This window comes from Chelonia mydas, chromosome 10 (assembly GCF_015237465.2).
Source record: "Chelonia mydas isolate rCheMyd1 chromosome 10, rCheMyd1.pri.v2, whole genome shotgun sequence".
Lineage (NCBI taxonomy): Eukaryota > Metazoa > Chordata > Testudines > Cheloniidae > Chelonia > Chelonia mydas.
In genome coordinates, this window is record NC_051250.2 from 83,186,702 (window position 1) to 83,214,632 (window position 27,931).

The window sequence follows — 27,931 nt, forward strand, 5'->3', positions numbered from 1 at the left end:
CCATGCTGGGGTGAACAGGACCAAAGACCGTTTGGGGGGGTCATTCCACTGGGAGGGAATGGGCAAGGATGTTTCTATCTATGTCCAGTCTTGTGAGGTGTGCCAAAGAGCGGGAAAACCCCAAGACCAGGTCAAAGCCCCTCTCCAGCCACTCCCCATCATTGAGGTTCCATTTCAGTGAGTAGCTGTGGATATTCTGGGTCCTTTTCCAAAAAAGTCACCCGAGGAAAGCAGGATATACTGACTTTCATGGATTTTGCCACCCGATGGCCAGAAGCAGTAGCTCTAAGCAACAACAGGGCTAAAAGTATGTGCCAGTTACTAGCAGACATTCTTGCCAGGGTAGGTTGGCCCTCTGACATTCTCACAGATGCAGGAACTAATTTCCTGGCAGGAACTATGGAAAGCCTTTGGGAAGCTCATGGGGTAAGTCACTTGGTTGCCACTCCTTACCACCATCAAACAAATGGCCTGGTGGAAAAGTTTAATGGGACTTTGCGGGCCATGATACATAAATTCGTAAATGAGCACTCCAATGATTGGGACCTAGTGTTGCAGCAGTTGCTCTTTGCCTCCAGAGCTGTATCACATCCCAGTTTAGGGTTTTCACCATTTGAACTTGTATATGGCTGCAAGGTTAAGGGGCCATTACAGCTGGTGAAGCAGCAATGGGAGGGATTTACACCTTCTCCAGGAACTAACATTCTGGACTTTGTAACCTACCTACAAAACACCCTCCGAACCTCCTTAGCCCTTGCTAAAGAAAACTTACAGGATGCTCAAAAAGAGCAAAAAGCCTGGTATGATAAACATGCCAGAGAGCGTTCCTTCAAAGTAGGGGACCAGGTCATGGTCTTAAAGGCGCTCCAGGCCCATAAAATGGAAGCGTCGTGGGAACGGCCATTCACGGTCCAGGAGCGCCTGGGAGCCGTTAATTATCTCATAGCATTCCCCACCTCCAACCGAAAGCCTAAGGTGTACCATATTAATTCTCTAAAGCCCTTTTATTCCAGAGAATTAAAGGTTTGTCAGTTTACAGCCCAGGGAGGAGACGATGCTGAGTGGCCTGAAGGTGTCTACTACGAAGGGAAAAGTGGGGGTGGCGTGGAAGAGGTGAACCTCTCCATGACCCTTGGGTGTATGCAGCGACAGCAGATCCAGGAGCTGTGCACTAGCTACGCGCCGACGTTCTCAGCCACCCCAGGACTGACTGAACGGGCATACCACTCCATTGACACAGGTAATGCTCGCCCAATTAAAGTCCAACCTTACCGGGTGTCTCCTCAAGCTAAAACTGCTATAGAACGGGAGATCCAGGATATGATATGGGGGTAATCCGCCCCTCTGGCAGTGCATGGGCATCTCCAGTGGTTCTAGTTCCCAAACCAGATGGGGAGATACAGCATTTAGTTTATGGTAGTCCTCTCAAAAACGTAACTCGCCCAGACAACTATCCAATGCCACGCACAGATGAACTATTAGAGAAACTGGGACAGGCCCAGTTCATCTCTACCTTGGACTTAACCAAGGGGTACTGGCAGGTACCGCTAGATGAATCCGCCAAGGAAAGGGCAGCCTTCACCACACAGGTCGGGATCTATGAATTTAATGTACTCCCTTTCGGGCTGCAGAATGCAACCGCCGCCTTCCAAAGACTTGTAGATGGTCTCCTAGCGGGATTAGGAGAGTATGCAGCCGCCTACCTTGACGATGTGGCCATATTTTCGGATTCCTGGGCAGAACACCTGGAACATCTACAAAAAGTCTTCGAGCGCATAAGGGAGGCAGGACTAACTGTTAAGGCTAAGAAGTGTCAAATAGGCCTAGACAAAGTGACTTACCTTGGACACCAGGTGGGTCAAGGAACTATCAACCCCCTACCGGCCAAAGTGGCTGCTATCCAAAAGTGGCCTGTCCCCAAGTCAAAGAAAAAGGTTCAATCCTTCTTAGGCTTGGCCGGTTATTACAGGCGATTTGTACCACAATACAGCCAAATCGCCGCCCCACTGACAGACCTAACCAAAAAGAAACAGCCAAATGCCGTTCAGTGGACCGAAGTGTGTCAGAAGGCCTTTAACCAGCTTAAAGCGACACTCATGTCTGACCCTGTACTAAGGGCCCCAGACTTTGACAAACCATTCCTAGTAACCACAGATGCGTCCGAGCGTGGTGTGGGAGCAGTTTTAATGCAGGAAGGACTGGATCAAGAATTCCACCCTGTAGTGTTTCTCAGCAAGAAGCTGTCTGAGAGGGAAAGCCACTGGTCAGTCAGTGAAAAAGAATGTTATGCCATTGTCTACGCCCTGGAAAAGCTACGCCCATACATTTGGGGACGGCGTTTCCACCTGCAAACCGACCATGCTGCACTACAGTGGCTTCATACCGCCATGGGAAATAACAAAAAACTTATTCGGTGGAGTTTAGCTCTCCAAGATTTTGATTTTGACATCCAACACGTCTCAGGAGCTTCTAACAAAGTGGCTGATGCACTCTCCCGTGAAAGTTTCCCAGAATCAACTGGTTAAAATCGTCCTTGAGATATGGAAAATATTGTTAGTCTTTATATACTTGGTAGTATATTTAGAGGTGCATGTGTCTTATTAACTCTGTTTTCTCCTAGAGCTCCAGGAAGAAATCACAGCCAGCGTTTCACCCTATCTGTGATTTGGGTGGCGTGTCATAAATATAAAGGGAAGGGTAAACACCTTTAAAATCCCTCCTGGCCACAGGAAAAACCCTTTCACCTGTAAGGGGTTAAGAAGCTAGGATAACCTCGCTGGCAGATTGACCACAATGACCAATGAGGAGACAAGATACTTTCAAAAGCTGGAGGAGGGAGAAACAAAGGCTCTCTGTCCGTGTGATGCTTTTGCCGGGGACAGAACAGGAATGGAGTCTTAGAACTTAGTAAGTAGTCTAGCTAGACATGTGTTAGATTCTGTTTTTTTTTTTTAAATGGCTGATACAATAAGCTGTGCTGAATGGAATGTAGATTCCTGTTTTTGTGTCTTTTGTAACTTAAGGTTTTGCCTAGAGGGATTCTCTATGTACCCTGTAAGGTATTTACCATCCTGATTCTACAGAGGTGATTCTTTTTACTTTTTCTTCTATTAAAATTCTTTTAAGAATCTGATGGCTTTTTCATTGTTCTTAAGATCCAAGGGTTTGGGTCTGTGGTCACCTATGCAAATTGGTAAGGATTTTTATCAAACCTTCCCCAGGAAAGGGGGTGTAAGGGTTGGTAGGATTTTGGGGGGGGGAAAGACCTTTCCAAACAGGCTCTTTCCCGGTTATATACCTGTTAGACGTTTGGTGGTGGCAGCGATAGAGTCCAAGGGCAAAAAGTAAAATAGTTTGTACCTTGGGGAAGTTTTAACCTAAGCTGGTAAAAGTAAGCTTAGGAGATTTTCATGCAGGTCCCCTCATCTGTACCCTAGAGTTCAGAGTGGGGAAGGAACCTTGACAGCCCAGCATTGGGCTCTCAAAGGCTGGAGCTCCCACATCCTGGCCACAGCACGTGGATTTGGTGCAAAGGGCCTAATCTTGTCTCCCCGCCCCACCGGTGTCCAGCCTGAGCGACAGGGCAGAGGGGGGCGTACCCAGGGGGTGGCAATTCAGAGAGCTGAGGGCAGCACCAAGAGGAGGCTGGGGCACAGAGCCGGCTGGCCCCTGCATCTGCCGCAGGCCAAGGGGAGGTGGCAGTAAATGGGGGGAGAGGCACTCAGCATGCGTGAGGGAGGGAGCAGGGGGCACAGGGACACACAGGGCAGCCTGCCCAGGCAGGGGCACAGAACATGTTCAGGAAGGCGGCTGGTTTGCATAGTTCTGAACATTTAATAACTCTCAGTCTCTCTAGTGTTATATCCACAACCATTAAATTAAGAACCGGGGGCAGGAGGCAACGCCTCCCTGATTAAATTACAAGAAAAAATTACTGTGCACCAAAAAGTTATGATAAAAACCAGGTGTGGGGGGCCCTGCCCCCGGCCCGGCTGGAGCCTATGCAGGGGCTAGAACAAGGCGGCTGCACCCACAGCCAAGGCCCATGGCGGGGCGGAGCGGTGTGCAGCTCTGGGCTTGGTGCTCAGGCCCCTTGCAGGGGCATATTGCGCTGAAGCCCCCCCCCCACTTACCCTGGGCCAGGCCTTGCCCTGCCACCATGAGCAAATGACTTGTGAACAGGGAGGGGACTGGGGGGGGCTCCAGCTGGGGAGCAAAACAGATTGTCACCACAGGGGAGGGGCAAGGCACATCAGGAGGGGGAGGGCAGGCAGACACGCCATGACTCGGTGCCTCTGCGGTGGGCTCCAGGGACTGACCCTGGCTGCATGGCCCAAGTCCAGCAAGTGGGGTACCAGCAGCCCAGCCCCACGCACTGCATGGCCAAGGGAAGGGCAGCCGGCCCCCAGCCAGCCGCAGGCAGGGACAGCAGGGGGTTAGGCCCATGGGGCAAGGCCCTGGAAACTTCCCCAGCAGGCGGGGAGCAGTGGGGATGCTGCTGCATGCCGCCGCAGGGCTGGGGACCCTGGGACCGGCCCCGGGCAAGACTGTGCTCCTGGCTCTTCAGCGCTGCAGAGCCTCACGCTCCCTCCTCGCAGCGCCACAGCTCTGGCGGAGCCCGGCCCGTGGCCCAGCCCAGCCCGTGGCCCAGCCATTATTGCTGTAGAGAGCAGGAAACAGCTGCCACTCCCGGGCAGGGCCTTGGAGCTGAGGGAGCCCTGCTGCTCCCCAGAAGGGAGAGGGTCACAGAGAGAACAGGGCTTGCCCAGTGCCCTGGGCCTGACATGGGGACAAGCCCGGGGGGGCCCAAGGCTGGAGAGGAAGACAGCACATCACCCCCCCACCAGAGCCCCCCATGGAGACGCAGTGCCCAGCCTGAGGGCAGCCAGCAGCCTGGAGAGCCAGCCTGAGCAGACAGAAGCCCCAGCCCTGAGAGACACGCATCTGGCTTCCCCTGCCCCAGCACATGGGTGTGACGGGCACAGGCGAGGCTGGCAGACAAGACCCTCACCAGGCCCATGGGGCCGGTGGGGGGGTGGGCGGGGGGGGGGGGCCATGCTAAAAACACTTTGGCAAGTTAAAAGAAACAGAAGTGGAGGCTGGGCCTGATGCTGTGGGGGTGAGAGCCCAGGACGGTGCCAGGGGGCCCTCCCTAGAGCAGGCCGGGCAGCCGCTGCCCTTGCCCAGGAGCAGAGGTGCCCACAGGACGGTGCCAGCAGCTGGTGAAGCCCTCACCCGAGCAGGACGGGGCAGTGTCCAGGGCCCCTCAGCCTTCCCTGGCCCGGGGGCTGTGCCAGGGCAGGGCAGGGAGGGGCCGGGGGGCTCAAAGGGCACTTTGGTCTCTGATGAAGGCAGTCCTCTCGCTGTGCGCCTCGCAGTCCTCGCCCTCCGACTCGGAAGGCAGCTCCTCCTGCCACAGGTCCGCAGGGAGCCCCCGGTAGGAGATGAGCCCGCTGTCCAGGGAGTACACCTTGACGCCCCGCAGGCTGAAGCCCGAGCGCAGCTGCAGCACCAGGAAGACTGTGATGAAAATGAGGACGATGAAGACGCAGCTGAGGCTGGCCACCAGGACAGCCAGTTTGGAGGCGGGAGGTGCCTCGGGCTGGCCCTTGCCCAGGGCGGGCGACGCGCGGCTGCTCTGCGTCTGGTGGGAGCACGTTCGGTCCAGGCTGTTGTAGTGCGAGTGGGCTGGGCAGCTGAGGCAGGCGGTGGCCACGGGCCCCGTGCAGGTGGCGCAGGAGGTGTGGCAGGGCACACACAGGTGAGGGGGACGGGGCTCCACACTGTTCTCCAGGGCGTAGTGGGCACTCTGCAGGCTGGGCGTGAAGCCGGGGGGGCAGCGCTTCAGGCAGCTCTTCTGGTGCAGGTAGAAGCCCTCCTCGCACACTGTGGGGACAGGGGTGGGGGGTTAGCACTCGGCCTGGAGCTCTGCCAGCACCAGACCGGCATGCCTGCCCCATGGGCCGTGGCACGTCTGAGCCAGGCTGCACTGCCAGGGCTCGGCTGGCCGGGGCGCTCCTGGGCACAGCTCTGCCCCCCTCCCCTGGGCCTGGCTGTCCAGCAGCGGGAGTCCAGCCCCCTCACTCACCCACGCAGGTCTGGCTGGAGGTGAGGGTTTTGCAGCCGCTGCTCTCGAGCCGGTTGGAGAGGCTGGTGGGCTCTGTCGCGGTCCCGTACAGAACCAGCGTGAACTTGGTCAGGGTGCCTGCAGGCCAAGGCAGAGGGTGAGGAGCGCCCAGGGACCCGCCCACCTGGACTCAGCCTTGCTAACCCACCTGGCTTTCATCTGGCGTTTGGTGCCCTCTGCTGGCCACGGGGCCGGTCGCACCCCCTTCCACTCCCACCGAAGCCCAGGGGAGCCGGGTGGGCTGTGCTCACGGCCCACAGCCCCACGTGACCGGCGTGAGACCTGGAGTGGGGCCCCAGCAGCAGCAGCTGGGATGGGGGCCCTGGGCTTACCCCGCGCAAGGGGAGCACACTGCCACCATGGGGCCTCTGAATCGAAAAGTTCCTCCAAGTCCCTCCGAGGCAGATCCAGGTTCCCCCTCTCGCGGGTGCTTGGCCTCAGGCGCCCCTGCCCTGCAATGTCACCACTGGAGCGCAGGCATTGCGGCCACAGGGCGGCCATCCCTCGCTCAGCACACGGCACCTCGCGCACGCTACGCCAGCCTACCGGTTGCGACTGTGGGCCGGGCCAGGCAAGCAGCGGGGGCAGACTCCAGCAACGGGGGGGAAAACGGTGCAGCAGGCACCAGGGGCAGCGGCCAGCAGGTGCCAGGGAGCTGGGTGGGCGGCCGGGGCCGCAGCAGGGGCCAGGGAGCCTGCAGCCCCTTGCACGCACCGTAGTTGTTGGCTTCACTAGTGTTTTCGATCTCCAGCACCCAGTCGCCGGAGGGGTCCTCGTCCCACGAGTGCGTGGTCATGAAGGCCCAGTCGTTGAAACCCTCGCCCGAGTAGTCGTGAGGCCTGGGGACAAGGGACAGGTGAGGTCTGCTGCCCGAGACACAGCCCTAGCAGCACAGGGGCGGCCGCCTGGACAGCCCCCAGGCTGTGGCAGTCGGGGCCCTACCTGGGAGCCAGGAGGGTGGAGCGGGTGCCCATGGGGCTGGTGAGGTGGATGGCCAGGTCGCCACGCCGGTTGTAGGAGAGAGTCAGCCTGGCCTGGACGTGCTCCAGCCTGCCGATGGAGCTGGCCTTCCCCAAGCAGGCGTCCACCTTCCTCCGGACCTCCAGGCGCTTCCCAATGTCTCTGCAGAGCACAGGAGGTGGAGTCAGTGCGCAGCCAGCAGGGGGTGCCAGCCCCCATACAGTAGGGAAAGGGCCCCCCCACAGCACCCGAGCCGAGGACCCAGGGAAATACCAACCCTGCTGCCTTCTCAGCTCACAAGCAACAACCCTCCAGAGCCCCAAGGGAAGAGCAGACAGGAGGTGTGGGACGTGACCCGGAGCGCCCGCCACTGCCAGGAATGCAGCGGCTAGGGAAGCCCCCCACCAGCCCCCCACCCCGGGCAGGGGTCCCCAGCTGCAGTGCCAGCACCACTCTGGGGCACAGAACCCAGCCCCACCACTCAGGGCAGCCTGGGGCCCAGGAGCTGTGTGGGGGACCGGCAGGGCTGAGCAGTAGCTGAAGATGACCCTGCGTAACAGTCAGACCCTGCGTGATCCTGTGCACCCACGTCAGAACACAGCCCCGCGGGACAGGACAAGGCTTGGCATGACCTTGGGAGATGAAGCTGGCTCTGGGGAGGGGCTGAGGTAGGTCTGCACTGCAATGCACAGCCGCTGCTGGCCTAGGTCAGCTGACTCAGGCTCTGGGACCCTCCCCACTTGCAGGATCCCAGAGTCCGGGCTCCAGAACGCCCACATTGCAGCTTAGGGCCCTGTGAGCTCGGACACAGCCATGGGGTTTTCTTTGTGGACTTTCCCTGAGAGGTCTGGCTCTGGGATGGACAAGATGGGACCTCCTGGCCTTTCCTGTGCCATAGCAGGCAGGCAGCTCCCCCAGCTCAGCGCTCGCTCCCCCCACCGCATGGGCACCACATTCAAACCAGCCCAGTTCCTGGAAGGCAGGGGGCTGCTCAGTGACTGCGTCCTCCCCGTCCTGAATAGCTGCACTGTGCCAGCCATGAATGGCTCCTTTCTTCACCTGCAGTGGAGACGGCAGCATCCCCAGAGCTCGGCTCCTGCTTCCCGGCCTGGGCACCGCATCTCCTCCCTCTCCCCAAAGCTGCCAGGCCAGGCTGAAGACCAGCAGGGCCCAGCCAGTGCTGCGGTGGCAGGGAATTTCAGAGAGCACCTGGGTGCTAGAGAAGCCCAGAGCTATGGGGCAGCCAGGGGAGATGGGGGCCCTGGGTGGCTCTTGACTGAGTTCCACTCCTAACACGCCAGGTGGCTGCGCTCGGCCTGGCACGTCTATGCTCCGCAATGGAGGGGCTGCGGGTGCCACCACGGCCTAGGAGCACTCGCGGATCCCAGGGTGCTAGTCCTGGGAAGCAAGCAGGGAGGGACAAGTGGAGCTAGAGACAGGCGCTGCTGCTGTCCAGGCCCCCCAAGCTCTGTGGGAAGCACTCAGCGCCCCAATCCCAGCCACACAGGGCACAGCGCAAGCACTGAGGAGATGGGCAAGCACAAGTGAAAGGAGCTTCTGTGTGAGCCCTGAAAAGACCCTTGTCCAGCACCAGCTCATGCTGGCTGCTCCCAAACCACAGCACCCGAGGGAGCGGCGCTGGCAAGCCACGTGCAGGCAGCAGAGCCCGGCACCACTCTGCACACAGGACGGGGACCCCGGCTCCCTCTGCACACGGCACTGGCACTCACCGGCAGCGCTGGCCCAGCCACTCCCCAGGGAAGCCAGATGGCCTGCAGAGGGCATGAGCCCCAGGGCAGGGAGCCAGAAGGGGGCTGAGCCGCAGACCCAGGCCAGTCTCTGGAGCCCCAGTGCTCTGGCTGAGGCCTCTTTCCAGCTCTTCTCCTCAGCTCAGGGTGCCCAAAGCGCCGACTGCAGCCTGCCAAGGGGGAAACGCAGGCCCCTCTCTGGCTCTGCCCCATGTCAGCCACGCAGGGAGCAGAGCATGGCTCCGAGCCCAGCCCTGCCCACCCTAGCACGCCTGGGCTCTACCCAGGAGCTGTTGGACTGTCTGGCCACACTGAGGGCTTGGGCACAGAGCAGGAGACCCCCCCCCCCACCCCCGGGACACACCAGCCCTCACTTTGGCTCAGTGAGGATGTCGATGATGCACTTCCTCTGGGGTCCCACCGTGGTCCAGTTCCTGGCCAGGGTCACCATGGCCCCCGCGTCCAGCAGGCCGTAGCCATAGGAGTGGCTGACTGCAAAGACAGAGAGAGGGTGAGGCGCAAGGCCCTGGGCGGACAAGGAAAGGTCCCTGGGGTGCCCCCCTCTGGGCACTGGGGGGTGCCTCTCATGTGTCCTGCAGCCAGCCCTGCCCAAGGCAAGCCGCAAACCCCACGGGCTGTGGCCCCCCCCCCGACCCACGCCCCAGAGGCTCCAAAGGCAGATTGGGGCACTTTGCGCACATACGGGAGGGGCCCGCGGGGTGGCACCGGCCGTGCCCAGATGATCACAGCCCAGGCAGGGGGGAGGGCAGCATGTTACCTTTGCGGCCCACGCCGTTGGTGGCCCAGTCATTGGTGTTGAGATGCGCCGGCTTCGAGGTCCGCACCACCAGGTGCTGCATGTCCCGCCAGGTCAGGTTCTTACTGCAGAGACAGAGGTGGGCTTGGAGCATGCATGGCCAAGGTCCTGCCAGGGCCAACTCCCACCCCCCCGGGATACCAAATCAGACACCCGGGTTGCTCCCTGTTCATCTGTGCCGTGGGGAACCCAGCCCGCCACCGCAGCCCTCGCCTGGCCTCACTTTGCTTCCAGGGTCAGTGCGATGATGCCAGCAGCCAGTGGAGCCGAGGCAGAGGTCCCCGTGTGCGACTCTGTGCACTTCTGCCTCAGGTCGGTCGTCACCTGCAGGGAGAGGCAAGGCGTGAGCCCCCATTGCACTCCCACCCCGGTCCCTGTGAACCCAGGGCACTGCCAGGGGGCCCCAGTTCATTTCAAACTCTGCCTGGGGGACAGGCCCCTCCCCACTCAACTGTGGAGCAGTCTGGATTCCCCTGGGTTAGCAAGAGTGAACCTGGGAGCAGCTCCCGGGGCCACAGTGTCCAGAAGCCCCATCCCTCAGGATCCCCGCAAGACCATTTCCAGAGACAGGGCTCCCTCAGCTCTCACTGGAGGTGCAGCCAACACAGACTGCCGCTCGCGGCTTGCCCTACTCCCGGCGAGGCGCCCAGCCAGCCCACAGAGAGAGCCCTGCTCCCGGCCAGCCCATGGAGAGAGCCCCACTCCCGGCCAGCCCAAAGAAAGATGGCCGCTCCCAGCATGCCCCGCTCCCAGCCTGGCGCCCGCCTAGCCTGGACTCACAATCTGTTTCTCGTTCTGGTTGCCGCTGCTGTAGGTGGTGGCCAGGGTGGAGGAGCAGGCCTCGCTGTACCAGGGCACGTTGCCGTACTGGGTGGTGCTGCTGATGGACAGCGTGTAGATGCTGTTGGTGTAGCCATCGCAGTTGCAGCTGTCATGTTCGCGGCCCCCATTCCCAGAGGCCCAGACGAATATGGAGCCCAGTCCCGCCCGGCCCTGTAGAAAGAGACAGTGAGGCAGGCCCCAGCCATGGCAGCCCACAGCCAGCCCAGCCCTCCTGCTCACCTGACTGACCCCTCGGAAGAACGCCTCTTCTGCCAGCCGGGCCGGCCCGTCCACCGTCTTGCCATCGTCCTCGGGGCCCCAGCTGGCACTGTAGATGTGGACGTGGTTGGGGTTTAAGCCCAGGGAGCGGGCCTCCACGGCGTCGGTCACTTCCCCGTCCAGCATGCGCACGCCTAGAGCCACAGGAGACGTCACCAGCTTCCCCAGCAAAGGCTCTGTGGCTCGAGGGGCTCCCCCTGCAGCCCCCTGGCTCCCCAGTGTGGAAGCTCTGGGATGGGCATGGGCTCCCCATGGCCTGCAAACTCGTGTCTGCAGGCACAAGCCCCGTGCAGGGTCTCCATCCCGGCCTGAGGTTGCGGGCTGAGAGGCAGGCAGGCCAGCCAGGGCCCCAGATCCTCGCCCATCAGGCCTCAGGCCATGGGAAGCAGTGGGCAGAGGCTCCCCACCAGCTCTGGCCCGGGCACACACCCACCTCCAATCCTGGCGTTGTAAGCCACTCCCACGCCACAGATCCCATTGTTTGCCACAGCAGCCACTTCACCGGCACAGCGGGTGCCATGTCTGCACCAGGGAACAGTAATACAGCACGGTCAGACGCAAAGCCCAGGAAGCACAGGCTGGGTCCCCGCAGCCCCAGGGGCCGAGCTGCAGCCTCCCTTGCTGCCACACTCGCACCCTGGAGCCGGGGCCGCTGTCCCACCGCCCAGCCAGGCTGCCCTGCCCAGCGCCCTGGGATCAGGAACCGAAGGGGGACAGGAACGGCCGGACTCAGCTCCAGCTGGCAATGAATGAGCCTGTGTCTGGGGAGGGGGAGGCAGGTACAGCTCTGCCAGGGCACAGGGGCTCCCCAGGCCCACCCCCACTCCCCACCAGCTGCAGATGCTCAGGGCCTGGAACCTGGTTTCCTGTGCTTGAGCCACCCCGATAGCCCCTGAATAGAATCAGGCTCCCACCACAGCTGGGGCCCCTGCCTCTCCTCAGCTCACCCCCCACCTCCAACACCCAGCCCACTGGGTGCGCTCCCCACCCAGGACAGGCTCCCTGGAGCAGCCAGGCCCCATCCAGCGCACCACGCCCCCAGGCAGACGACTCCTGGCCCCCCTCACCTGTTATCGTTCATCTGTGTGTAGCGAGGCTGTGGGTCTGGATCCTGGTCGTTCACATCAAAGCTGGCCCCGGGGTCCTAGAACACAGAAGCTCTGTCAGCTCAGCAGAGCCCCACGCTCCCTTCTGGGCCAGGCAGCTGCCCACGGCTGTGCTGTGGTTCACAGCAAGCTCAGGGAGCCACAGGCCAGCCCCTGCCCATGGCATGGGAGGGGGAGACTTCATTCCTCTAGCAGCCAGGACAGCCTTACCACACTTCTGGACTCTAGGACCAGGCCTGAATCCTGCTCAGCCCAGGGCCATGTGCCAGGAGCCTGGGGCTGAGCTGAGCGGCAGGTGTGGGCTTCAAAGACAACAGATCCCAGGATGCTGTGTGCCCAGCTGAGGGCACAGTGCAGCACAGGGGCTGTCCCTGCACGTGAGCGTGGTGGCCCCTACTCACATAGTTGTCCTCTAGGTCCGGGTGGTTCTTCTCAATGCCATCGTCCAGGATGGAGACAACAATCCCCCTGCCGGTGTAGCCCTGCTCCCAGGCCCCCCGCACATTCAGGTCCCGCTGGTTCATGTTGTACTAGAGGAACGAGACCAGAAACCCACTGATCACACCCTGAAAGACCCGGGGGTGGGGGGCGGTGCGACCCCCAACGAGGGTCCTGGAGCAGCAGCTCCCACCACCCACGGCTGTCTGCAAGCTACACCAACGTACAGGTAACAGAAAGGGTGCACCCCAAGCTACATCAGCTGCAATCAGACATGAAATCAGCTAACTTGGTTTGGCCCTTCAGGGGAGTCAGGGCAAGTGGAAGGACCCCAGAGGATACTGCCCCACTGTGACCAAGTGAGCATGTTCCTACTGTTTTGTCTGAATACTGTGTGTGCCTCAGTTTCCCCTATGTGTTACTCAAGTGTCTAGGTGGTGGGACAAGGGTGTGTGATACTTGCAACTGGTTGGCAGTCTCCCCTGGCCTCTAGGGGTTGCTGGCCCTGGCTTGGCCAGGCTGGATAATGGCTGAACCCGGGCGGCTCCGTGCTGCCCGAAGGCCTTCCCAGGCCGTGCGCAGGGATTAATACACCTGCTCTGGCTGGACAAGGCTGCCTGCCGGCGCTGCAGGCGCGTGCTGCTGGGCATCGCTCGCCCAGGGACTGCAGCTCGGCCCAGCTGGACTGGCAGGGCAGAGCTCCTGGGGAAGACGCTGCAGGGCTGTGGCCCAGAGGCTCGGTCTTGAAGGTGGGGGGAACACGTGCCATGTCCTGAAGGACGGGTGGGACCCCTCAGGGTCTGGGACACTGAAGGGCTCCTCCGAGGGCCTGTTTAAGAGCTGGGGCATAGAAGAGCCTGGGGAGCTGTGATGGGGGGGGAATCTGGCATCTGGTGAGGGGCGGACATGCTGCTGGGAGAGGGGCTATCTGAGCAGGAGCTGGCCCTGGCTCTGCTAATCCCAGCCATGTGCCATTAGCTGGAATGAAGGGATTAGGCGCGGCCTGCAAGGCTGGGAAGCCCCCCTCCCCAGCAGGGCACCAGTGACCCTCCTGGGCCTCGATGCAACTCGACCCCAGATTTAGCTACGCAGCCCCAGGATCAAAGCCCCCTCTCAGAGGCGGTCAGTCCTCACGCACGCCCCGCAGGAGAAGGGGACAGTGCAGACATGTTCCCAGACAGCCTGCCGCAGACGCTTCCCAGCAGGCACTGCCCCCCGTCCCGACCTCTAGCCCCCCCACTATTCCTACAACAACAGGGCCATAATAGCGAGGCTTGAACGAAAGCAGGAGCTTTGGAAGGGATGTAACCATTCCCGCTTCTGGGCGTTGACTGGCCTAAAGGATGGGGAGGAGGAAACGGTGCCTGGCCCCCGAACAGCCTGCTGCAGGGTTCCTTCCTCTCAAGCAGCTGCTCCCAGCCAAAGGCAGCGACAGGACACTGAGCTGGATGGCCCACAGGTCTGCTCTTGTCTGGCCATTCCCATGTTCCAGTTAGGGAAACTGAGACACGAGCAGGGCGATGCCTGGCACAGAGCAAAGCAGCTGACTAGAACCCAGCTATTGCACCCCCTCCCAACTCCTCCTGTACTGCATCCCCCTTCCCCATCCTCCAGTGCAGCACATCCGAGCCGCTCCCCTGCACACAGCCCCCAGCCATCACCCACCAGGTACCACTGCTGAGGGAACTTGGGATCTGTGGGCTCCGTGAAGGCGTCTCTCTTTGTCCTGCGCTTTGCCACCTGCTGCTCCAGCCAATGCACCTAGAGACCGACAGAGGAGAGTGAAGAGCGCCCCCCTCTGAGCAGACGGAGGAGCCAGCTCAGGCTTGGGCATCCGCTCCTCCCAGCAGCTACAGGCACCTGAGACTGACCCCAGCTAGCCTGGCACGCAGCTGCCACTGCCCTGGCCACCCAGCCTCAGGCTATACAAGCCCCCTCTCGCCCCAGGAGCGAGCGGGACAGAGGAGGTTGCCTGGCAAGGGCATGATGGGGCCTGTGCAATACCTCAGGGGAGGGGGCGCTCCAGGCGGAGGCAGGTACTCTAAAGGGGCAGGGCTGCACCTCTGTCCGGGGCTCAGAGGGGCCAGGAAGGCAGGAGGAGGAAATCCCAGTGCGGGCGTTCTCTCACTCAGTGGAAGGAGTGGCTGCAATGGGTTGGCTCCATGTCAGCCCTGCTCTCAGGCCTGGCCGGGGGCCCGCATCATCCTGCTATGGACGAGCGCAGGCTCTCGGCTGGCACCCTCTCCAACACACGCCCCAGGGAGCCTTTCACAGAGCTGCCAGCACAGGGCCCGGGCTGCTGGGCCAAACCTGCCACAGCCCCTGGCTAAGGAGCTCTCAGGGCAAAGGCCTGAGGGGCAGCGTCCTGCACAGGAACGGCCAGCATCCCACGGCAGTGCTCACAGCAGGTGCCCCTCTGCCCACCCAGAAACCCAAGGCCCTGCCCGTTCCCCGGGGAGCACAGCAGCAGCACAGAGCTCTGAATCCCGCCAGCCAGCACCTTCCCCCACTACGCGGGCACCTCTGAAGCCACCACCAAAGTTTGTGGCCCACAGAGATGCTGGGGGGCGGGGGGGGAGGGCAGAGGAACCAGTGTCCAGCCCTCTGTAGTTTTGAGGCTGGAGTGCCAGGTGAAGCCATGCCCCCTCCCTGCCCCTCAGGGCCCCTGCATTCGGCACCAGCCTTGGCAGAAGCCATGTGCCAGCCCAGGAGCCCGTTCAGAAAAGGGTTCGGACACCGCGACTGGCCTGGGCACTGGGCGCGGTCCAGCCGCTCCGCAGGACGCATGAGCAGAGCTGGCGACGAAGGGGTTGGCGTGATCCCGGCAGAGCAGACGGCTGATTAGGAGCAAGGCAGCGCCCGGCATTCAGTCCCGCTGCCTCTGAATGGCTCAGGGGAGCATGCAGCTCATGCGAGATGTGACCAGGCTGGCACAGCACCCGCCTGAGTACCAAGCCCAGTATCTGACAACCCTGACCCCTAGCCCCCTGCTATTCCAGCCCTGGACCCCCAGCTGTGCCGGTGCCCCCCAGCCCTGACCCCTAGCCCCCTGCTATTCCAGCCCTGGACCCCCCCCATCCCTGACCCCTAGCCCCCTGCTATTCCAGCCCTGGACCCCCCCATCCCTGACCCCAAGCCCCCTGCTATTCCAGCCCTGGACCCCTAGCTCTGATCCACAGCCTACTGTGATCACAGTCCTGGTCCCCTCCTCAACTCTGCTGATGACCCCAGCCCTGCCCCTGCCCATCCCAGCACTAGGCACCACGCAGGCTGGCGACTGGGACCAAACTACCATTGCCAGGTGGCTCAGCCCTTCAACCAGGAGCTTCCCAGCGGGGGCGCACGGGGCAGCCCCGCAGCCAGCTCAGCAACGACAGCATGGCAGACACCACCTACCTGGGGCTCCCTGGCCAAATGGCTGTGCCGGGACCGGTGGGGCGAGAGGGAACGTTTCACTACCGCATGGTGCCGGAAGTGGTAATAGTCACCGACAATCTGCAACAGAGAGAGCGTGGGTGAGACCAGCACAGAGCCCTCCAGCCCCGCCCCGGCTCCCCAGGGCCCGACCTGCCACGCCACCTGTGGCCATACAGCAAGTCTGGGCAGAGCAGGGATTGGGAGCCTGGACTAGACCTGCCCCATCCCCGGCCCTCTTATTACATGTCCTACAGTGCTGGACAGAGAGCCCCTGCCCACAGAGCAGGGCTGGGAGGGTCACTGGAGGTGCTTGGGCAAGCCATGGGCTAGCACCTCGTGGTCTGCACACTAGACCTTGGCTGGGTTCTTTCACAGTAACTAAGTGCAGCGGCAGGGGGTGGGCGAAGGGAGAGGGCACAGTGAAGGGGGACAGACAAGGAGGCCTGGAGCAGCCACACATGGATCCCCCCAGGGTTGTGGTCCTGCAGCCTGCTGAGGGGAGGGGCGCACAACACCCCCCCATGCTAGCAGCCCCTGGCTTGCGGGTGCCCCCGTGCCCTGCTCTGTGCCCAGCTGGGGTCGGGGCTCCAGTTGTGAACATGAAGACCGAGTCCCAGAGCAGCCTCCCCAGCGACAGACCACCCCTCCCACCCCCACCCACTACAGAGAGCCTGGGAGCCTGCACCCATGCCCCCTGCTGTGCCATTGACCACTTGCCCCATGCAGAGCTGCAGCCCAACCTGCCAGGATGCTGTAGCCTCTACCCCGAACCCCCAGTCTCTGCCTGACCGGGACAGGAGGCCAAGGCACAGGGCCATGCCTGGACTGCTCTTCTCACCTCGGAGCTGGGGCCTCCGCAGCTCAGCTGCTGTTTGGGAGCAGCCAGGTCTCCCTACTCCCCCCCATGCTCAGCAAGGGAGCAGGACCCCCTGTCCACTTCAGACACCCCCCAGAGTGCCCCAGCGAGGCGAGCCCCTGAGCGCTGCCCACAGGCTATGCTGGCTGGGGTGGGAGCAAGGGCTCGCTCCTCTGCCCAAAGTCGCATCCACTCCAAAGCAAGTGCGCAGGGCCCCTGCCTCCCAGGGGCTGCTCTCGGGGGGCACCTGCTGCCAAGCAGGCCTCTGAGCAGGGCGCACACTGTACTGGTGAGTGAGCCCGGCTGCAGCCCCAGCCCCCGGGCCGGCCTGCGCAGGCCCAGTGCTCAGTCACCTCCTGGGGCTGCAGCCTCTGGCTCCGCGAGATGCCACGGCCAAGTCCAGCTAGCAGGGAGCTGGACATCCCAGGGCTGGCAAAGGTGCCTGCTGCACACCCAGGGGCCCTGGTACATACGGCTCCCCCTCCCAGCCCAGTGAGGCCAGCAGCTTCCTCCCCCGCAGCCAGGCCTTGCTCTGGCCCCACCTGGCTGCGTCCCCCTCCCCGGGAAGGCACCTAGGGCCATCCCCTGCAGGACCAGCGTGCAGGCAAGGCTCAGGCATGTCCTCTGCTGGGCACCATTGCTCCCTGCTGGGTGAGGCCTGTGCCTGGAGTGGGCAGACGCCACCGCGCTGGCTGCGGGGAGAGCAGACAGCAGGCTCCTCAGGAGGGGGCGGGCAGCGGACACAGAGCCCGCTGTGCAGGGAGCCCCCAGGCTGGCTCAAGGACCCACTCTGGGACCCTGCAGGTGTCCAGCCCTGCTCTCTCCGCCCGAGGGCAGGGCTGAGCCATGGTGGGCTGCTCCCCATCACACTTGGCTTGCTCCCAGGAGAGGAAGCAGGCGGCCACTGGCTGGGCCCATCCCAACGAGGATGTCTCATGTCCTGGCCCAGCCTGTGTGCTGCTCCCCACTGCCATCCCCGGGCACCGCGGCACCCCTCCCCACATGCCCAGGCGGACACAGGAGTTGAGGCAGGCGCTGAGCCATAGGGGAGCTGGGCAGGGGCAGAGGGGACTGTGGGCCCCTTGGCTTCTTGGAGAAGAGACTCCAGCAAGGACCCTGCCCAGCCCAGGAGGCAGGCCCAGCCGGGCGCCTGCAAATCCTCCCAGAGCAGGTGCTGGGGACCAGGCAGAGGCAGCGACTGGGCTCTGCTCCCCGGCATGGCCCCCTGCTCAGCCTGGCTTCCTGCCCAGAGCAGCCACAGCACACGCCAGCGGCTCCCGCCAAGCCCATGGGGTGGAGACCGGGCACCTCTGCAGCTCCAGCCCCCGCTGCCACCATGGGTTCCACAGCCCCCCACTTCCACCTGAGCGAGGGCCCCAGCCAGAGCGCCAAGCGCTGCCCTGCACATGCAGCCCAGAGAGGGAGGGTGGCCATGGGTTCGTGCAGCTCTGGGTTCGAGGGGCTGCTCTGCCACAGACGCCCTGCGTGACCTGGGCGAGTCCCTTCTGTGCCCACGCGGCAGCGTGCTGGGGGAAGGGCTACGGTGCCAAAGGCCAGAGACAGGCCCCCACGCGTCCTGTCAGTGGGGCCGTGGTCCTGGTCAGGCGGAGGGCAAGGGATGCGACCAGCGCCACGTGATACGGGAGCTGGGGGAGAGAAAAGCTACTTGGTTTCATAAGCTGCCCTTAGCCCAGCGAGCGCCACGTCCCTCCTCGCCTGCCTGGGCCAGTAACAGGGGCCCATTGTTCCCCAGAGCAGCTCCCAGCTCTGCCTGGTCACCAGACAGGATTAGGGTCTGCCCGGACCGAGTAGCAACGCTAGCAGGCAGCCACCTGTCCTGCAGGCAGCCCTGCTCCAGAACAAGCCCCCAGACCCAGCACCGAGTGCCCCTGAGGCTGCGGGAACGGGCCACACTCAGGGCCGGGCTCCATCCCAGGCACTGCTGGCCCAGGGCAGCTGACCCGGCCTGCCGCCCTCCCCAGCGGGGGCCCCCCTGCCGGCCATAGGATGGGAGAGCAGCCCTTGGGGAGCTCCTCAGGTGGGCATGCCAGGCCAGTGCAACTGGAGCCCGGGATGAGCTGGGGGCAGAGGGTTGGCATGGGGCAGCAGGGGTCCAGGAGTGGGCTGCTGCCTGCCATCACCTCAGGAACTAGCCGGACAACAGGGCCCAGCACCCACGGGCCCCCGGAGACATGCTGCCATGGCAAGAGGCTGGAACGGACACCTGTTTGCTGAGCCGAGATGGGAGATAAGAGGACACCACCCTCCACTACCCGGCGGCAGGAACCGGCGGAGAGCGGGAGCAGGGTGGGCAGAGGTGGCAGAGACACAGTGGGGCCGAGGGGCACTGCAGAGTCCTCTGCCTGCACAACGGCACCCCCCAGGCTAGCAGCTGTGCCAGCAGAGACACTGGGAGAACTGGGCCCTCCACCAGTGCCCTGTCCTGGCCCCGCCTGAGCCCCACGCCATCCCCAGGCACCATGGCACCCCTCCTTGCCCCATTCGAGCAGCAGCCCTACGTCCAAGCCAGCTCGCCACCTCAGAAGCCTCCGAAAAGGCTTGGGGGGCACTGCCAGGCGCTCCCCACCCCCGCTGGCTCTCACAGGCTCCTCCCCCATTGCTGCTGCATCCAGCCCCCCGTAAAACCACCCCCAGAGACAGCAGCAGGAAGAGCCTCCCAGAGAAGCTACGTGGGAAAGTGGCTACCTCCCCACATCCACCCATGGGCGGGGACCCCTGCTCACCATCCAGCCATCTCAGGGCAGTTACTGCCAGGAACCCAGGCATCCCTGGGCTGGTCACCAAAGCTCGGAGCTGGCAGCAGGTGAAGTGCTCAGATGGGTGCCTCCCACAGGCAGCCTATGTTCCCTCCAAGCTGGGCAAGGGCTCAGGGCTGCGGCAGGGAGAGGTGCTCCTCCCTGCCGGCCAAAACATGGACCAGCTGCGGTGGGGAGGGGCACCCCTCTCTCTGTCCAGCCCAGCCTGAGCTACCGCAGCGGGGGAGAGACGCCGCTCCCCCAGCCCCCAGCCGCTGCGGCGAGAGAGGGCTGGGGGGAGTCCTCTCTCCCACCGCAGCCCCAGGCTGCACCCCAAAGCCCTCATCCCCAAAGCCCACCCGCCCACATCCCAACCCTCTGCCCCAGCCCTGAGCCCCCTCCCACAACCCAAATCCCTCATTCCCGGCCCCACCCCAGAGCCTGCACCCCCCAGCCGCAACCCTGAGCCCCCTCCCACACTCCAAACCCCGTGGCCCCACCCCCACCACATGAATTTTGTGATGTGCACCCACATGAAGGTCACGTGTCACACCTCACCTCCACATGGGTGCACATCACAAAATTCATTCCGCACATGGACATAAAAAATTAGAGGGAACACTGACAGCCCTGTGTCCTGCCCCCTCTGAGCCTCACCCCCAGTCCCGCCGGCCTCCTGTCAGCCAGGGCTTTGGAGATAGGTGCTGCTGGGAGGCCCAGGCCATCCCGGTGCCAGCCTGGCCCTGCCGGGCCCAGTGTCACACTGGTCTGCGGTGCCTCATCGGGGAATTAAGTGAACTGGATGAGCCAGAAAAACACCATCCTTCAGTTGCGTTGCCAAATGCAATCACTGCAGCAGGCTGGGAAGGCCCCCTCCACAAACCCACGCAGCTCTGCTCCTCCCTCCAGGATCTCGGCACCAGCCTCAACAGCTCCCTGTCACCAGCTGCTGCTGCATGGCCGGAGGAGCGGGAGGGCAGGAGGTGGCACACAACCCAAGCAGGGGTTCAACTGTACGCTCTGGCCAGGGGACCCTGAGCTCATAGCTTGGGGCTCAGCAAAATCCGCTGCATTTGGCAGAGGGGTCTGTGCAGCCCCAGTGCACTCTGGGACCTGCCCCAGTGGGATGGAGACATGCAGGGCACGCCAGGAGACGCAGTCTGAGTAGCAGGGCACCCCACAGAGCAAGCTGCGGCCAGCACTGCCCTGCAGGAACCTCCTAGCAACAGCCCAGACCCAGCAGCATGCCTGCACTGCGGGGCCACAGACCAGGCAGCTTCTCCCCCAGGCCCTGGCCTTCCAGAAGCCAACCCAGCAGGCTCAGCAGCAATGCACCCTCCAGCCCAGCTCTCCCCCACTCGCCTGCATGGTGGCAGGCTGTGCCCTTGGGCCCCAACACTCCCCAGCAAGCACGGCCCTCCCTCTGGCAGCCAAACCGGCCCTACTGCCAGTGAGGAGGCATCTGCAGGAAGAGCAGCTCCGGGCGTAGAGGGGGAACCCTGGCACCAAGGGGCACTGGCCTCAGTGCGAGGTTTGCAGCTTTCACGCCAATTCCAAGATCTGTACATGGGTCAGGCCCCTCCATGCCACCCCCCCACAGCCCACACCAGCAAAGCAAACGCCAGGCCACTCCGTGCCATCCCCCCACCACAGCCCACACTGTCAGAGCAAACGCCAGGCACCGGCTGCTCTGAGAAGTGCTAGCCCCTGCCCCCACCCACAGCAAGCGCACACGGTCCTTGAGCCCTGCGTGAGGGTCCCTTTATGAGCCGGCAGAAAGAGGCACCCGGGCTATTCCAGAGGCAGCTGCTTTCCCTGCCCCCCAGCCGGCTGCAGCCGGATGGCTCAGAGCAAGGTCCCAGCCCTGCCGCCACCAATTGTGAAACTTCCTGAGGGATTTCAACCCCCCGCCCACTTCCTTCCTGGCAGAGCGACAGCCCTGCACCCTGCCGGCTGACGAAGGCCCCCCTTGCAGGGCATGGAAGCCCACTACTCAGACACCCACTTGCACTCCCCATCCCCAGCTCTGCAGCCCCTGCCCCCAACCCACCCTCAGGGCAGAGGCTGGGGCTGGGCCAGTTGCTCTCCTTGCCGTGTGCCCCGTGAAGCCCTGGAACGGGCGCAGTGGCGATTCTCGCCAGACAGAGGCGGTGGGGGCAGGGCAGCTGTGCAAGGACAGAGCCAGGAGCCCCGACCGGGCCCGGGCAGCCCAGCCCCCAACCGGACACCAATCCGGGCACCCCTCCCTTACTCCTGGGGGGACTGTAGGAGAATGGTCAAGAATGCAGGAGGGTTGGGTTCCCCTTCCCCCAAACAGTAAACGGGGGGGCAGGGGAACTCCCCATGGCCTTAGGCCCCTGCAGAGCCTGACCCCATGTCACTAGGGCAGAGCCCAACAGCAGCCAGTGCTGCCAGGGCAGGGTGCAGGGGCAGAGCCAGCCCCCCAGATCACAGACATCCCAAGCCCCTGCTCCCCCCTCAGGACACAGGTGCTCCTGAGCACTCACTCCTCAGCCAGAGGAAGCCTGGCAAACTAGCAGCACCCCGCTGCCGGCAGTCCTAGCCCAGGGGCCCCCGGCCGGCAGTGCTTCACCAGGGCTCCCAGGAGGGGCAGGGAGACATCCACAGCCTTCCCCCTTCGGTCAGGGACGAAGCAGGCGGGGAGCAGGGAAGTGCAGCACAGGCTGGCTCAGCCAGCCTCTGTTTCCACCCCGCTGGGGGTGGTGGGTCCCGGCCGCCCACTGCTAGGCCCCAGCCGGCTCACCCCGAGGCGCACGCCTGGTAGCGCGTCACGCTCTGCTTGCCACACCACTGCGGGCTGCACCCAGCGCTCCTGAGAACACGTCACCTTTTCCCACCACACTTGAGCAAGGGACAGCGATGGCGCCGGTGCCCTGGGGACAGCACTCCCACCGCTGCTCACGAGCCAGGGGCTCAGGGAGTGGCCTGGAAGAAAGAGCGGCCACCAGGACAAGAAAGGCCCCGCCCGTCGCACGCGCCAGCAGGCAAAGGAGCTCCACGAAGCATCGGCCCTGCCAAGGCCGGGACCTCACCTCCAGGCACATCTCTGGAGAGCTGCCTTCGCTATCGTCGGTGTGAACGGCAGCCGTGCCCCCATCACGGGGAGCGGGCGCTAAGCCAGTGCTGCGGAGATAGCAGGGGCTGCCAGGCTCCCAGCACAGAGATAAGAGAGAGGACGGCAGAGCCAATGGGGAACAGACACGAGTCCCACGCAGCCGGCTGAGGGGTAGCTGCGGGCCAGGCCCGGTGCTCAGCCCCCATGCCCACACACTGATGGAAGGGAAACAGGGCCAGGCTGACACATGCATTTGCAGAGGGCATTCCTGGGGAAGGACACAGGAGTCACTGTCAACAACCCGCCTAACAGATCTCCTGTAGCAGGTTGCAGGTTTCAGCACCCGCTGTCCCACACGGGAATGCTGGACCTTTGTGCCCAGCTCACTTGAGGGGGAGCAACTGGCATGGGTCCTAGAGACTCACCCAAACACTGCTCCCCCCACGATGCAGCCACCCCACAGCCCTGCCTCGCCCACTCAGTCTGCTAGTTGTGGGACATGAGTGCATCACCCCTCTCCCCAGTCCGTGGGCAAGTCAGCTCCAGGCTGGGCTGAGGGGCAGCCCTGCCGGGGGGGGGGGGGGAAGGGGCAGAGGGAGGCCCTGCTCCCAGCTCACACCAAGCCAGGAGTGCCAACAGAGGCCTTGCCAGAACTGCACTGACAGGGCCCCAGGGACCTGCCTGGCCTCGTGCAAACAGACCGCCCCTGCCCCCCAGGGAGAGCTGCCCCACGTGGCCCCAGGGCAGGCTCTGATGCCAGGAGCCAGAGGGCCTGCAAGGGGCAGGCTGCGCACCAGGCACACAGGACCGTTCCGGGGGGGGGGTGGCGCCAAGCAGGGAGAGGCTCACTCACCGGCCCAAGATTGAGGAATCCATGCTTCCTGGCCAGCCTCTCAGCCTCCTGCGGCCCCGTTGGGACAAGCACGGCCCAGGTGTTGGTGTAGACGTGCTGGCCTAGCCCCTCCTGGGCCAGCCACGCCACCACCACCACTGGAGTCCACAGCAAGAGCAGCAAACGGGGCCCCAGATCCATCAGAAGGTTGGAGCCTCTCGCCGGGGCCCAGGAACACCAGTGCCCAGCGGGCGCTCCCCGCTCAGCGCTCACTCTGCCCGGCTGGCCCTCCAGCCGGCCTGGGGATCATGGGGACGACATCCAAGCAGCAAGCTGAGAGCAGTGAGCCGGAGGCAGGGGCTGGACAGCACCACAGCGGATCAGAGGTCCCCTGGAGGAAAAGCAGCACAAGTCACGGCTGAGCCTCTCCACAGCGATCAGCCCCACAGAGCCCCCCGGAAACACAGCACTGCCAGGAGAGCCTGCCCAGGCGCCAGCGCACAAGCAGAGCGCAGTCCTTGACCGGAGGGAGCGCAGCGCCCCACGGGGGGCGAGACGCGAATCCCTCACAGTGGGGCCCTGCCCGCCAGCCCAGCTCCCAGCTGCAGAGCTCCAGGGGGCCAGTCTCATCTCACGCTGTTTACCCTGCTATTGGCCAATGTGTGTTTATGCTCTAGGCTTACGAACAGGCAGACCCAGCCGGCAGGGAGCAGGGCAGGCCGTGTTTGCCGAAGGCGGGGAGAGGACAGCAAATGGCTCCCTCTGCCCAGGCAGAAGCAAACAGGAAACTCACCCCAAGCGCCCAGCTCGAGGCAGACCCCACCTGGGCAAGGGGCAAGCAGCCAAACCACAGCAGGGGGAGGGGCGGGGGGAGAGAAACACACTCAGCCTCTCCGTAGCCAGCAATGGAGACAAGCAGCCCCAGCACCTCCCTGCCACCCACACCGGCCTTTAATCAGCTCCTTCACTCACAAGGGCACTGAGAAACCTGGAGCCAGGGGGCCTGGGAGAGCCACTTGGTGCAGGAGCACCACGCCCAGCAGACCCCAGCACCAGGTGATGCCACCAGGCCCAGATGACACCGGCCCAACCCCACAGCAGAGGCATGGCCATGCCTGGTCACATTCAGCCTGAAGCCACGTTGCCCCTGGCTTGGGAGGGGGATGAGGATGGGGACGGGGATACTCAGCCTGACTGCCACGCAACAAGTACACAGCCGCTCAACTCCTAAGAGTCAGGGCTAGGCGTCAGGGGGCCAAACCCCATGGATCCAGGTGACAACCTGGAAGGGGGAAATGGGGATCACACGGAGCACCTGGCTAGCAGAGGCAGCAACATAAGCCTGTAATTGCCTACGGGTCAAAGAACCTACTGATGGCGGGAATTACCCCTCTGCCCAGCTCAGCACTGCCCAGCACCCAAAACAGTTTACATGTTGGCACCCTAATGAGAAGTAATAATGGTGTGCGAAGGAGGCCTGGGGGGAGAATGGGGGACACAGCCCTGGCATGAGGTGAGGGGCTGCAGGAAATCCTTGAAATAGAGGGGGATGGGGAAATGCAAAGAACCCCGACGTGAGCTATGAAGGCCGTGACCCCTAGTTACAATTCAGTGGAAGATTATTGCAGGGGAGATGAGTGGCCTTAGGAGGGCAAGGGGGCCCATGCCCCGGCCACCTAGCCAGGGACAAAGGGCTGCACCAAGTGGCATGAAGTGGGGCTGCACTAAGACCCAGGCACTGCAGGCCCTTGCCCGCCCAGCTCCTGGAGCCAGGTGATGTGCTAAACAAAAGGAGCGATTCCCACAAAGAGCCTAAGCCCTGGGCCTGGGAAGAGAAGCAAACAGCGAAGTCGTGATGGCTCAGGGAGGGGTGTCCCCATGTTCCTCAATGAAGGGTTGACGCCACATCCCCAGCTGAGAGCAGAGTGCAGTGAACCCGGCCCACCCACGGACTCAGAAACACCCTGGCTGCGTGGCCCTGCTTCTCCCAGGGTGTGAGGAAGGAGGGAGCCCCTGCTCCTGCTGGGAAAGGAAGGGGGCCCATACCCCTGCTCCTACCTCTCAGAGAGGGGAAGACTCTCCTTGTGACTGCCCTTCTAAGTGGGGGCAGGGCTGATGGGTAGAGCTGTAGTGTGCCATGGAACGCCAGGATCTGGCCCCAGCTGCCCTTGCCATAGGGATGGACAGAGCAGGGCTCGCCCTAGCCCCATCTCCCACATAGACAGGCTCTCCCGAGCCCCTAGCACTCAGTGGGTGCCTGTTTCCACAGAGCAGGAGGGATTAGATTCCTTATGCTAGGGCCCAGAGACCTGTTGAGAGTCACCGCACAGCCCTCGGTGCCTGCCCCTTGCAACTTGCCGCCCTATTAACCACAAGGGGGATGTCCCGGGGCATAGGGCAGCAACACCTGGGCTTCCAGAGACCAGCTTTGCACAAACCCAGAGGAAAGGCTACGGGGGAGGGTTTCACAAAAGGTTATTATGGAGTCACAGAAGCAGTTCAGCCAGTGATTCCAGGGTGGCTCCCACCTAGCTGCTCTGCATGGGCAGCACCACAGCCGAGGCCACGCCGCTGACCTGACACTAGACAGACACCCACATATAACTGGGTGTGTCGGCCATTGCAGCGTCTCCGCCGAGCTCGAATCCTGCCTGCTAAACTCTGGCACTTAACGATAGCCTGTGGAATTCACCAACACTAGATAATTACGCAGTCCATTGCAGAGACGTGGCCACCAAGACTACATGGCCCAAAACAAACCACTTCCTCTTGATCCATCAGAGCATCGGCAGGGGCAGCCAGTCCCTCCCCACCCCCAGTCGATTACCCAGTTGCCCACCTTCTGCAGGTCCAGCACTCCCCCCCTCCAGCCAGGGCTGCTCCAGTGCCCCACCAAAGCCAGTGCCCACTGATGGCAGCAGGCGCTTTACCCAAGTCGGGGCGGTGAGGCTGCTCTCTCCTGCCAGGAGCACCTTACAGCCATCGGTTTCCTCCCCAGCCCCGCCCCCCAAGACCCATGTTTCTGAAGAATGGGGGGGGGGGGTCTGCACCACAGAACTGCCCATCCCCACAGGAGCAGTCAGGAGCCGCCCGGCATAAGTGGGAATAAGAACTGCCCCTTCTAACACAGTCATTTCAGAGCGACTGGCCATGCAGCATGCCAGGTGCTTTCAGCCCCTAAGACCACCCAGCCCAGCCCAACTGCCCAGCGGTCCAGCTGGGGCCCTCCCTCAGCTCTGGCAAGTTTGGGGCACTAGGTTCGAAGGTGCTTTGGGGTCCCCAAGCAAAGCTCCCCTCAGCTCCACTCTCAAGCCCAGCTCCAGCCCAAGCCCAGCGTGTCCAGGGGGCCAGAGACACCGCTCAGAAGCCAAGACACTGACGGGGGGCTGGCTCTGGGAAGGGCCGTGGGTCCGTTCCCCCTGCTCAGAGCACCCAGAAGGGCGCCCCCAGCCTAGAGCCAGGCGCAGGGAACACAAGCTGCCCTGAGAGCCAGGGGAGGGGGCCCTGCCCCGTCACCTGGGCAAGGCTGCAGCTCTGTGGGGTCACCAAAGCAGTAACGTCCCACTGCACAATGGGGCACCCCATAAGTGTCCCCGGGGACAGAAACGATTCACAGCTGCCCAGAGCAGCAGCGCCATCGCCACCCGAAACCAAGCCGCGGAGCGGGCAGGCAGACCCCCGCCTCCCACCCCGGGCTCGGCGCTTCTGCTGCTGCTCTCGCTGGACGCCCACCCCGCCAACGGGCCCCCGGCCCCGGCCCGGCCCCGGCCCCGGCCCCGCCAGGCAGGAAGCGCCAGGCCCAGGCCCGCACGCAGGGCTCGCCCCAAGCCCGGCCACCCCGCGACTCACCCACCCGGCTCGGGCGCCGCTCGCAGGCAGCCCGCGCCCCGGCGGCTCCCCCGCGCCCCGCGCCCGCCGGGCGGAGAACGGGCAGGGGCAGCCCAGGAAACGGGCCCCGCAGCCCCAGCTCTGGGCCGGGCTCCCCTCGGACTGGGCGGAGCCCGGGAAACTGCACCGGGGCCCCTTGCCCGGCCCGCGCCGGAGCTGTCAAGCCCCGAGCCAGGCCTCTGCTCTCCGCGAGCGCTGCGGGGCGCGGCTCCCCCCGGCCCGGCCCGGCCCGGCCCGGCTCGCGGCTGACGGGCACCCGGGGGAGACCTGCCCCCGGTCCCCGAGCGCGCTGCCCGCGGGCCGGCAGACGGGGCGCCCCGGTCCCCCCGGACGGGCAGCGGGGGCGCGCGGCCCGGCCCGGCCCGGCTCGGCTCGGCCCGGCCTTACCCTGCGCGGCGCTCGGCTCCGCTCGGCTGGCGGCCGTGGCCCTTTATGGGCGGCGGCGGAGCAGCGTCACCTCGCGGGGAAGCCCGGAGCCCCCGCCCCGGAGCCGAGCCCGGCCCAGCAGGAGCGGGGGGGCCAGGCCCGGCCGCCGCCTGGTGACTCGCCGCAGCTGTCAGCCCGGCTCGGCCCGGCCCGGCCCGGCCCACGGGCGCCGCCGGATGCCGTCACGGCTGCAGCGGGGCTCCCCCGGCCCGGCGCCCGGCCCCTCCTCGGGAGGCGGCGCCCTCGGCCCCGCGCCGGGCCGGGGGGACCCTGCAGGTCTGGTGCGCGGACTGAGACCCCGGTCCCCGTCTCCGCCCCCCGCGGTATGGGGGTCTCCCCCCCCCGACATGCGGTTCACGCCCGATCCCCTTCTCCCCCCCAAC

The 27,931-nt window shown here is 63.8% G+C and overlaps 1 protein-coding gene across 5 annotated transcripts; it reads right to left on the reverse strand.

Annotated features, from left to right (window-relative positions):
- Nucleotides 1-3,814: 3,814 nt before the first annotated feature.
- FURIN (furin, paired basic amino acid cleaving enzyme) lies at nt 3,815-27,717 on the reverse strand. Of its 5 annotated transcripts, XM_043523659.1 has the most exons (17): nt 27,510-27,715; nt 24,987-25,059; nt 23,256-23,625; nt 15,694-15,792; nt 13,963-14,058; nt 12,261-12,389; nt 11,821-11,897; nt 11,187-11,275; nt 10,715-10,887; nt 10,433-10,645; nt 9,876-9,976; nt 9,614-9,717; nt 9,210-9,327; nt 7,070-7,249; nt 6,842-6,966; nt 6,089-6,205; nt 3,815-5,886 (listed from the first exon to the last, which is right to left on the reverse strand). In XM_043523659.1, exons 3-17 carry the CDS (start codon nt 23,433-23,435, stop codon nt 5,324-5,326), a joined length of 2,364 nt encoding a protein of 787 aa, XP_043379594.1. In that variant the 5' UTR covers nt 23,436-23,625; nt 24,987-25,059; nt 27,510-27,715; the 3' UTR covers nt 3,815-5,323. The 5 variants fall into 5 exon arrangements, with proteins under 5 accessions (XP_043379594.1, XP_037766404.1, XP_037766402.1 ...); XM_037910476.2 differs by lacking the exon at nt 24,987-25,059 and having other exon boundaries at nt 10,724-10,887; nt 27,510-27,716; XM_037910474.2 differs by lacking the exon at nt 24,987-25,059.
- Between the last annotated feature and the right edge of the window lie 214 nt (nt 27,718-27,931).

Excerpts from the sequence above, each read along its gene's own strand:
- FURIN (XM_043523658.1), bottom strand. The coding sequence starts at position 23,435 with ATGGATCTGGGGCCCCGTTTGCTGCTCTTGCTGTGGACTCCAGTGGTG. Across the intron at positions 14,059-15,693 it reads ATTTGGCCAGGGAGCCCCAG|GTGCATTGGCTGGAGCAGCA; the intron begins GTAGGTGGTGTC and ends GTCGGTCTCTAG. Across the intron at positions 6,967-7,069 it reads TCCACCCTCCTGGCTCCCAG|GCCTCACGACTACTCGGGCG; the intron begins GTAGGGCCCCGA and ends CCTTGTCCCCAG.